The sequence below is a fragment of the Mizuhopecten yessoensis genome, unplaced genomic scaffold (genome assembly GCF_002113885.1).
Source record: "Mizuhopecten yessoensis strain PY_sf001 unplaced genomic scaffold, ASM211388v2 scaffold11009, whole genome shotgun sequence".
NCBI classification, from domain to species: Eukaryota; Metazoa; Mollusca; class Bivalvia; order Pectinida; family Pectinidae; genus Mizuhopecten; species Mizuhopecten yessoensis.
The window spans coordinates 566,692-578,715 of NW_018408833.1; the positions used below are offsets into that span (position 1 = coordinate 566,692).

At 34.3% G+C, this 12,024-nt stretch overlaps 1 protein-coding gene across 2 annotated transcripts; it reads left to right on the forward strand.

The window, feature by feature from the left end:
• The first annotated feature begins 82 nt into the window (after window positions 1-82).
• LOC110464539 (cell division cycle-associated protein 3-like) lies at window positions 83-11,784 on the forward strand. 2 transcript variants are annotated; one of them, XM_021519794.1, is made up of 4 exons: window positions 83-179; window positions 2,182-2,419; window positions 8,184-8,363; window positions 9,169-11,784. In XM_021519794.1, exons 2-4 carry the CDS (start codon window positions 2,194-2,196, stop codon window positions 9,423-9,425), a joined length of 663 nt encoding a protein of 220 aa, XP_021375469.1. In that variant the 5' UTR covers window positions 83-179; window positions 2,182-2,193; the 3' UTR covers window positions 9,426-11,784. The 2 variants fall into 2 exon arrangements, with proteins under 2 accessions (XP_021375469.1, XP_021375470.1); XM_021519795.1 differs by having other exon boundaries at window positions 161-231.
• Window positions 11,785-12,024: the final 240 nt, after the last annotated feature.

Here is a 12,024-nt window from a genome sequence, read left to right on the forward strand (position 1 = left end):
TTTAAATTTTGGTAGTTAATTTTGCTTGTTGGAAAACGTACCACAGATGCAGACTGGGGTAAATAAGACAGAACCAATCAGATTAACGGTGACTTGAGTGCTTTACAAAATATTACAGCGAATTTGATTGGTCAGCGCGGGAACTTCAAAATCTTGAAAACAATTTTAGATCAGAGAATGTAAGTATTTGTAGTAAGCATTTACACGAAGATTACTAATTGTCTGGTTTTGGTAAGCGCTCATAAAAATCTTTGTGATAAGGTCAATCTGGATGGGTTTGTGCGATATTTACTCTAAATGGTAAAACTAAAAGAAAGACGATTTTTTTGCACTGACTATTAGACGCGTTGTTATCGTGATAGACATAGCCCATTGTAGGCCTACTAGTCTGAAGGAATGGGTCTGAATCATATTCTCCAATCTTATTATTGTTAATGAAAAACAGACAGATATTTAGATATGCATACATAGGAATAAAAGAAGGTTTATTCGTGATGAAAATGAAGATATGCATACATAGGAATAAAAGAAGGTTTATTTGGGGTAATTTGTGATGAAAGAGTGTCGGATTTTAATTGTACATAAAATTACAGTCGCCTTCTAGCTAGAAGGAATTTGCCTTTAGCTGAGTGGTAGAGCGTCCAACTAGGAAGCCTGTAGGGTCGCGGGTTTGATCCCTAGTGGAAGCACATGTACACTACTCTCTTTCTATTTACAAAAGTTATATATATTATAAAATTGTTAATAAACAAAGACTTTAATCTGATATTTCTGGTGAAATAACTACGAACCTAGTGGGGAATCCTAGATGTTTCATTACCTGGTAGTTTCATACCCTAAAAAATACCTGTTTTTTATTGTACGTCTTAGGTTGCCTTCGGTCTTCTCCCTAGGGGGGATCGATCCCAGCTTAGCATAACAGTGACCAACTGAAAGTCTGGGGTTATGAGTGTGATCCCATGTGAACACACATATTCTTTATAATTTCTTCCTGTTACAAATGTGACAGAGAGGATAATTGCATGGCCAGACTGGGGTTTGAACCTTAGACCCTCCAAACTCTTAGAAGAACACTACCTAGCTAGTTGCTGGTGATCGATCCAGTCCAGTTCCACTACACAAAATTAGGATGCCTTACTAGCCAAAGACACTTTTTTTAAAAGACCAAAATGTTGAAAATATTGTGTTGAAAATATGAAATCCGCAACACAAAGGAAACAAAAAGCAAACTATGTCCAAAGCTTAAATGCTAGTCCAAATTCCAAAATGTTTATAATGCCTTGAAAATGATTTTTGGGTAGTAACAAACTGTCTTTAACAACTGAAGTACCAAACATTTAAGTACAGAATAACAAAATTTGGTCCCTACCAGCGGTTATCAATTTCTACACTGTACCTCAATTGGTTTATCAGTCCTTAACTGTTGTCATCCCCACAAGTGATAGGTTTCAAACAGTGGTTGCCTCGACTGGTCCAGACCAGTGTACTTAGTGGTTCCCACAAGTCTCTCTCTATCATCAGTAATTTGTCACTGACAATGCAATTTGGTTGTCTTCTCCAGTAGTTGGTTGACAACATTTGGCTTTACCTGTGGTTTCAAATTAAATATACTGTGTTAGATCTGCAACTAGTTAATCAGTAGTCGCCTATCAGTAGTCGTCCTCATGATCACCAGCTGTGAGTGGTAGCTACATATACAGTTGTTCATCATGAAAGTTTTACCAATATGACATGTTTTAATAAATGCCTTTTCAATGTGTCCATCTAGAGTTGGTGTGTCCTGGTTGGAGTATTGATGATTTCTGTTTTGTCTTTCCACGTATTTACATTCAAATCTATATAATTTATAGACCACCCAACAGAAGGCTCCGAAGTGTTTTCTTACCAAAGATGGTCTTTTTAATAGAATATTGTTATATAATTAACAGCTTTGTTGTTATATGAGAATGAGGATTGTCTTTAGTGCCAGGAGTCAATTTTATCTTCAGACACAAATATATATAGAGCATATGATCATCAGTCAACTAGTGCTGGTTACATATATATATGTAGACTTTCATTGTGTTAGGTGAACAAGTTCAGACAGAACATCATAGTTTGCAGTTTTCCTGAAAACAGATATAAATTATATGTCTATATGAAAGTGTGATGGATGTTGATATAGTAATATCTTTATTTCAGATACCAAACAACATGGGCATGGCTAACAGTAAAACAGACTTTGGAGAGGGAGAGATGATCACACCTCCACGGACTGGTACACATAAACGTGTGATGGACCATGAGTTTGACCCAAGGTCACCTTCAGTGGCGATAACAAGAACTCCGATTGTTGTGGAGAAAACCCCGGAGAGTCTGCTCGATCCACGGTCACCATCTGGAGGAATAGTCAGGACTCCAATTATTACCATTATGCCTGGTAGGCAGGTCTTGTACTTTGTGTACATACACATGTACTTTTATTAGAAAGCATGCATCATTGCATGTTGCAAGTAAAACATGTGTGGAGTATTTGATTAGATGTCAAAAGTCTCATATTAATCTTTTTCTTTCATGAAGTTCCTCCCTGACTAAGAAATTGTTAGTATTTTGGCAGTCTTGTGTAGACTATATAAAGCATAAGCCTTGCTATTAATATTATTTATATATCAGCCTGGCCTGCTGTAGACCACCCAAAGGGTGGAATGCATAGTTCACTCCCATTAGGTTCATGTATAGTACTGTACATGTATGGGAATTGTTTTTGCATAAAAGCTACATTAAACTATTACATAAACAGATATTGTAATGTATTGTCTGACAGTCTGTGACGTTAACTATTTTCCTTACTAGTCATTTTGACTAGTGAACCCATAATTTTAATAGTACAACTGTGAATTTGCTAGTCCAAATTACAGACTGGTCTTTTTTACAGCATGAAGTGTAAATTGTGATCTAAATTGGAAAATTATTAGAAATAAAAACAAAATGTCTCTCAATAATTAACTAAAGAAACAGAGCACGGAACGTGATCCCCAATTATTTCTAATACAGTATTACTGTTGTTTCCATCGAGCGATCAAGCACCAGCCAGAATCGTAAATTTTTCTTTCGTGTTCGTGTTTTTTTCTGTCTGTTCACGGACAAGCTAAGCTGGTTTTGAACCTTTCCTCCAACTAATCAACATCGCCATGGTTGGTTTCACGTGGTTATAAACCGGAAGTAATGTTCGGTAACTACTAAAAATCCGGAACCCAGTCTCGCGATCAAAGCTTCGACGAATACCGTATTTTACGATAGGATTAGAACTTGTGATAAGCTTTATAGTGCAAAATATATACCATTAATAATATTTCCATTATTTTGGAGGAAAATTGCCACTAGTCCAGTCGGACTAGTTAAATATTTTCAATACTAGTCCAGACTTAAATTTACTAGTCGTGGGCATCGGACTAGTGCCTAACGTTGCAGACTGGTCTGATATGAAGTACTTCAAGATATGCTGAGGACCCAGTAATTGAAATATATGGCTATATACAAAGGGTAATCAAAACAAAAGTTTGAATATTGGCGTAGAGCTTTCATTATTCATTTATACATGTACTATACCAATACCAATTTCGATTCAATATAAGAGACTTGTTTTAAGTTGCCAATAATCTCAGAAAGAGAAGAAAGATATTCTAAATTCTTTAAACTTCAAAGGTACATAGACTCCACTGTATGTATAACCATAATTACAACTCGAAGTACGTTTACCAGTGAATAATTTGTCTTTTGTGACCATACCTCATAAGAAATATCTGATATTTTGCAAATCAAAAGTTGAAATGGTAAAGATGTTTGGATGCTTATGAAACACTAGATGTAATGGTAGCTCCTATACTGTTTTGCTAATTAATTGGATTGTATATTGTAACACTGTGTGGTAAGATGTTATGTAATACTGTGTGGTAAGATGTTATGTGTAACACTGTATTGTATGTAATGTGTAACACTGTGTGGTAAGATGTAATGTGTAACACTGTGTGGTAAGATGTTATGTGTAACACTGTGTGGTAAGATGTTATGTGTAACACTGTATGGTATGTTATGTGTAACACTGTATGGTATGTTATGTGTAACACTGTGTGGTATTTTATGTGTAACACTGTGGTATGTTATGTGTAACACTGGTATGTTATGTGTAACACTGTGGTATGCTATGTGTAACACTGTGTGGTAAGATGCTATGTGTAACACTGGTTTTTTATGTGTAACACTGTGTTGTATGTTATGTGTAACACTGTGTGGTATGTTATGTGTAACACTGTGTGGTATGTTATGTGTAACACTGTGTTGTATGTTATGTGTAACACTGTGTGGTATGATGTAATGTGTAACACTGTGTGGTATGTTATGTGTAACACTGTGGTATGTTATGTGTAACACTGTGTGGTATGCTATGTGTAACACAAGTTTTCAAGTTTTATTTTTACACTCATGCCACACGTATACGTGCGTAACAAGAGGTCACATAATACATAGTATACATTGATGGACATAGTACTCACATAATATAATATGACACATGATACAAATCATACAATAACAACCCATTTCAATAATTCTTTTAGCTAAATTATTTTAGATATTAAGTAGCTTCATTACTCTTTGTATAAATTTACTTACTTTTGTTAAGAGTACCGTGTTACAAATTGAGAACATTCCTTTCATTTTTATATAAGTTGGGTTGACATAATAATAATTTGGTATATAAAGTTGTCTAAGAGCTACAACAGATACATTAGTACATTGGTATAAGTAGTGGTATTCGTCCCCAACACAGTTATTACATAGGGGACATAACCTTTCCTCGCGTGGGACTCGATTCCATCTTCCTGTTTCTATAGGAAATTTTATGTTTGATGTTCTAAATTTACATATTACTTTTCGTTCATTACGATTTAGCTTTAAAAGATATGGTTCAATATTAAACTGAAATTTGAATAAGGAGTAAACTTGCCCTCGCGAGGAGGTTTCAACATCATGAAACCAACTTTGAATGAATTGATCGCATAATCTCTGCTTAATGATATTTTTCAAGCATTGTCTATTAATTGTACATGATATTTGGAAAGTCCATAAATTATTAAATCCAGTATTGTTTAAGATATCTCGTATATACGTTAACCATTTAAAACTTAATAAAGAATTCTGGTGCAAATTGTACATTAACTTATACATTACACTAGATAATTTCGATCCACCCGTTATAAGCTTATGCCAGAACATAACCATTCTAACACTGATTTCAATTTCTAGGGGATACCTTCCTAACTCACCATATACCATATAATTTGGGGTGCTCTTCCGAATGTTAAGAATTTCCTTACAAAACTGTAAGTGTATTTTTTCGATACTTTTTGTATTTTCATAGCCCCAGATTTCACATCCATATAATAAAATTGGTGACACAAGTGCATCAAATAATTTCAGTTGAAGATCTACAGGAATGGAAATATTTCTAATCTTAATATACAATGCATATAAAGCTTTTTTTGCTTGCTCTGTTAGTTTACTTTTGGCTTTTGTAAAAACACCATTGTAGTTTAATATTATTCCAAGATATGTGTACGAATCTTGTATTTCTAAAATCTCATTATTTAACGTAAAGTGATGGTCTCTTTTACTTTTTCTTTTTTCAAAAATCAAAACTTTAGTTTTTTGTGTATTAACTGTTAATTTCCATATATTACAATAATTTTGGAATTCATTCAATGCGTTCTGTAGGCCATCTGGTGTTTCTGATAAAAGCACTGTATCATCAGCATATAATATAATAAACAATTTTAAGTACAAACCTAAATTTTGATCACTAAGAGCATACACTTCATTCAAACAAGAAACATTACGTTGATTGAGGAAATCCTCTAAATCGTTAAGAAAGAGGGAAAACAAAAATGGCGATAAGTTTTCTCCTTGTTTTACCCCGACATTGCACATGAAAAAGTCGGATGTATCATTACCATTTATTACGCATGATTTGGTATTTTGATATAAATTATAAAGGACTTTAAATATTTTGCCCGTAATGTTACTATTTTGTAATTTTTTCCACAAGCCTGCTCGCCACACCGTATCAAAGGCCTTTTTAAAATCAACGAATGAACAATATAACTTCTTACCCTTTGAAAAATATAAAGAAATTAGGGAATGCAATATAAAAATGTTTTCATTAGTGGAATATCCCTTTCGAAATCCCGCTTGGGCGGAGGATATCAGGTTTATCTTATCAGATAATTTTGTTAGTCTACCATTAATTATAGAGGTAAATACTTTTCCCAAGCATGACACCAGAGTTATCGCCCTATAATTATCCGGATCGCCCTGGTTACCTTTATTTTTGTATATAGGTTTAATAATACCAACTGTCCATTCTTGGGGTATTAACCCAGTGTTGAGAATGATGTTGAAAAAATCTATATATAAAGGCAAAAACTGATTGAGAGTATTTTTTATATATTCATTCCGTATTTCATCGATTCCGCTCGCTTTATTATTTTTTAGGCTTTCTATCGATCGAATAATTTCCGTTTCGGTAATTTCAGCATTGAGATCTTCAGAGACTTCATCGTGATCGATATCTTGTAGAAGTCCTTCATTATTATCTTCCTCATAGCTAGCTGAATTTAAATTTTTAAAATAGTTATATAGTTCGTTTATTGGTATATTAGCTTTTGACGATTTGGGTTTACCCGAAAACCTATTTAGAATATTCCATAGGAATTTTGGACTCTCCTTTACTGAATCTCTTATTTTCTTTTCCATGTTGAATGCATAGGTTTTGTATGCTTTATTTACCTCTTTCCTGTAATTACGACTTTTCCTTTTCAAGGCGTGCTTGTTAACATCATTTTTTAATTTACGATAGTTCTGTTTGGCTTTGTGAAATTCTTTTCGAAGCTTTTTACAATTTGATGTAAACCATGGTTTGTTATTTTCATGAATATTTCCGCGGTAAACAGATTTGCGACCGAATGACTGGTTGGCGGACGTAGTAAATATATCTGTGATATTTTTAGTTACATCATTAATTTCTGCATTAGTTATTTGGTCGGTTTCCTTAGCTTTCAAATTTTTAACACTGTGTGGTATGATGTAATATGTAACACTGTGTGGTATGTTATACGTAACACTGTGTGGTAAGATGTTATGTGTAACACTGTGTGGTATGATGTTATGTGTAACACTGTGTGGTAAGATGTTATGTGTAACACTGTGTGGTAAGATGTTATGTGTAACACTGTGTGGTATGATGTTATGTGTAACACTGATATGTTATGTGTAACACTGTGTGGTATGATGTTATGTGTAACACTGTGGTATGTTATGTGTAACACTGTGTGGTATGTTATGTGTAATACTGTGTTGTATGTTATGTGTAGCACTGTGTGGTATGTTATGTGTAATACTGTGTGGTATGTTATGTGTAACACTGTGTTGTATGTTATGTGTAACACTGTGTGGTAAGATGTTATGTGTAACACTGTGTGGTAAGATGTTATGTGTAACACTGTGTGGTATGTTATGTGTAACACTGTGGTATGGTATGTGTAACACTGTGTGGTATGATGTTATGTGTAACACTGTGATATGTTATGTGTAACACTGTGGTATGTTAAGTGTAACACTGTGTGGTATGTTATGTGTAACACTGTGTGGTATGATGGTATGTGTAATACTGTGTGGTAAGATGTTATGTGTAACACTGTGTGGTATGTTATGTGTAACACTGTGGTATGGTATGTGTAACACTTTGTGGTATGATGCTATGTGTAACACTGTGGTTTTTTTATGTGTAACACTGTGTGGTATGTAATGTGTAACACTGTGATATGTTATGTGTAACACTGTGGTATGCTATGTGTAACACTGTGTGGTAAGATGCTATGTGTAACACTGGTTTTTTATGTGTAACACTGTGTTGTATGTTATGTGTAACACTGTGTGGTATGTTATGTGTAACACTGTGTGGTATGTTATGTGTAACACTGTGTTGTATGTAATGTGTAACACTGTGTGGTATGTTATGTGTAACACTGTGTGGTATGTTATGTGTAACACTGTGTGGTATTTTATGTGTTACACTGTGTTGTATGTTATGTGTAACACTGTGTGGTATGTTTTGTGTAACACTGTGTGGAATGATGTTGTGTTTGTAGAATCACGCCTGACTCAGGACAAGGTGCCATTGATGCCAAACTTGGTAGATGAGGGAGCTGATGACCAAGACGACAAATTGGAGGACACTGATGAACTGCTTCGTGAGTTTGACAGCCTCCATCAGATGTCCATAGCAGAGAAAATATCCAGTGAAGATGCAGTTCAATATGTATACAAAGGTATGAAGTTTACTTTAAACATATTTATTACCAAAATTAGACAAGGGATTAGGCACAAGTTATAACAACTTATCAACGCCTAATCCATGGTATGAAGACAATATTCTTCCACCCTTCACATGTGGGTCTCCCGTTTTAGCCGGGAAAGATCAGCTTGTCACCCCCTAGGGGGAGATAGCCTCGTGCCAATTAGCACATGTTGAATTGTGACGTCACTAAAATGCGTCGCCGGTAATTGTGACGTCATCAAAAGTGAATGACGATATTCATACCAAACATGTGTTTTTGATTACACTACTGTCGGTGGAGTTGTGACTGAAATAATAGGATGGGAGAAAACAATCATCCCCTACCTTGAGGGTGTGACAGAGAAATCTCCAACCCTCAGGGTTATTTTTTGGTTGTCTAACCCTCGGCCCAACCAGAAAACATCACCCCTTAGGTTGGAGAGTTCTCTATCACACTCTCAAGGTAGGGGAAGATTATATTAGTCCTCAGAGAGTAAAAATAATACCTATATGTGCATTTTGTAAATTACAGACAGGTGGATATGTATTGTATCTGTTTGTTAAATTAGTATTATTAAACTTTGTTAATGGGAAAACATTTAGTGATTATTTGTTACATTAATTTATTGATCAATGGCTTCTGAAGGGAGCAAAGAGAAATTTGCTTGTAATGATGGAACTTTCCTTGGTTTCTTCAAACATTTGGAGCATTTGTTTCTTCAAAAATGTTAAAAAAAAGACACTGATGTCCATCTTGAAATTTAGAAACCTAAATTTAATCAATTTTTGTGTTACAGATCAAATAGAGACAACTGTCCACAGAAAACCAGTGAAACCCACTCAGCCAAAACAACTGTTTCCTAAGCGACCCATTTCTCTAAATAAAGACAATACAAGATCACCTCTAGCCACACGGACAGTGGATATGAACTCACCGCGTGTCATCATTCACAAAAAACAGACCAAGCGTCTGGAAACGGCCAAGTCTTGTGTGCAGGAGGTGATAGGCAGTGGTCGGTACTGTGTTCAGGAGAAAGAGAATGTGGAGTATTGAACTGTGTGTTAGATTGTAGGTTGATATTATTACAGTTTAACCCATTCACCCCAAAGTCACATTTGAAGCTTACCAAATCAAAGACTGGGCAAGTCAAGTTTAAATATGTAGGGGTGAATGAGGTAACGATTATTGAACAATTCTGTGTATCATCTGGCATATCCAACCTTTGGCCAAACCATTACTGACTGATTTCTTTTCTTTTCCTTCATATGTTTTGTTTTCTCAAAAGGAACAAATTACAAATATATGTTAAAAAGCATCGGAGTGTGAAAAGTGGTATTTTCACAGTAAATAATGTTTGAATTTGTATTTGTGGGAAAATAAATATGTCGTGATGTATGAATGATTTCTACCTTTCAACTGTTGTCTACTCATCTCCATCTTTTTACCAATTCTGTCCTTTGATAATACATGTATGATTACCACTCGTAGTCTACTACTGTCCGCCTAGCCATAGTTATAGTTGTACAACAAGATTACCTGTCATACGGTATATAAGCATTACCCTTCATATGTTTTCCATGATGTTGCAGAAAGGGCAAGTTTTGTACAGACAAGGTTGTAGCACACAAGTAGATGTGTATGTCTGTGCAATAAACAAGTGCCATCTACAGCATTAATATAGACATGTGGAATTGCTTTTATTCCATAACTACAATTATACTTTACATGCAATATAACTTATAATTATTCTTGAATGATCTAAATTTGCTTCCTGAAAAGTTAAACTGAAAAGCAATGGCAGTCCAAATAATAATGATGATTGATTAATGATGTTAGTTTACCATAACATAAAGGGAGCCAAGATATTGAGATGAAATTCACCAGTTCGATCAGTTAACAACAAGTCACAACTGTCACTTTCCAGCACCACGTTCTAGCTAGCTATGTAATACTATGTCCCATTTGTTCTCACAGACGCTAAGGATTCTATATCACATCCTTGGTTAAGAACTGTGTATCACATCCTTGGTTAAGAACTGTGTATCACATCCTTGGTTAAGAACTGTGTATCACATCCTTGGTTAAGAACTGTGTGTATCAGAGAGAGGTTTTGATATTTTACTTTTCAATCGATTATCTTTTATAGTGAATATATGTGAATGTATGTACTTTAATTAGAAAATAGAAGTTATTTACAGTATAATGATATGTAAGTCAGCAGCTCTGTCAAACATTAAATGAAATACCAATACAGTCGGTTAAAAAAACCACCTGATTAACATGTTAACTGCGAAATCTGCCGATACAGGAGAACAACAAATCATGAATTCGATATAAGTTATATCATATGTTTAATTGATGAATTTTGAAAATTGTTAAAAAGAGAGAGGCTATGTAAAATTTCTAAATAAAAAAAAAATGAAATGGCCTTTATAATTCAGCTTTCCTGTGTCGACCAGTTTCCTTTTGACAATTTCTTGGACACTATTTTTTTATTCATTGCCTTTGTTCCATATTATAATTGAACATCATTTTTAAGAGTTAAATTTGGTGACATTTAAATATACTCAATCCTATTACACTCATTGTATTATAATTAAACAGTACAAAATATGTATATATTTTTTGTCAATATTAAGTATTACATGTATCAAATAAGTTATTGTGTAAGGGTGATTATATTTCAAATTTAGGATGCAAGGTTATATGTCAATTGTGTAAATAACTGGTAGATGGATGTTATAGTCATTTCTTGGTCTGCTTATATTTCATGTTTTATTCTTTACAAATTTAATGTGTCTGGTTTTGATGCAAAGACTTGTGTGAACAATTTCCTATTTAGAGTGCTAACATTGGAAAAACAACCACTGCCCTCCTGTACATTGATAGTGATTTTTGAAAACTTTCACCAATCCTGACATCTTTACCAGTTTTGAGCTACAGGAATTTACACCCCTGAAGGAATAGTGACAAACAGTCCATAAACATGTAATTTCAAGTAACATTTTTGCTATAAAAACTACACTGTCCACATGAGCAATTAAAGTACAGCTTGAACTTTTTCTCTACAATTGCCAATAAAACTTCACTTTACAAGATAACCTTTGTCCACATAGTCCTCTTAAATTACAACTTGCACTACTCTGTCTGCAATTACCACTAAAACCACACTTTATTTAGTCTGCATAAGTCAATCAAACTACCTCACACCTGCAGATCTAGATCTTTAGCCAATAAAATTACACCTTACAACTAACAGGTCTACATTAGCCAATATAGCTAAACCTTGCGTACACTCTCTGTAAACACATTTTCATGTTGAATTTTATCCGTTGAAATTCAAGCAATATAGCCTTTTACAATTTGATGTTGATATTTTGTGAAAAATAAAAAATAAATCCCTGATAACTTTTCTTGTTTCTTTAATGAACACAATTTTGTTATTTAATGAATCATAATCATACAATTTCTCAAGGAGGTATTGCGAGTCAGAGATATTGATCATACTTGCACTAAGGGTACTACATTTGAACATCTTTAGAGTCACAGTGCTGGGGCTCGTGGTTTTAATTTTAAGTCTGCCAAAAGGAGAGATTATGTTACCTGCTGTCTCCGGTTATCTGTATGTTCAACTAAATCTTCAGTGTTTTTA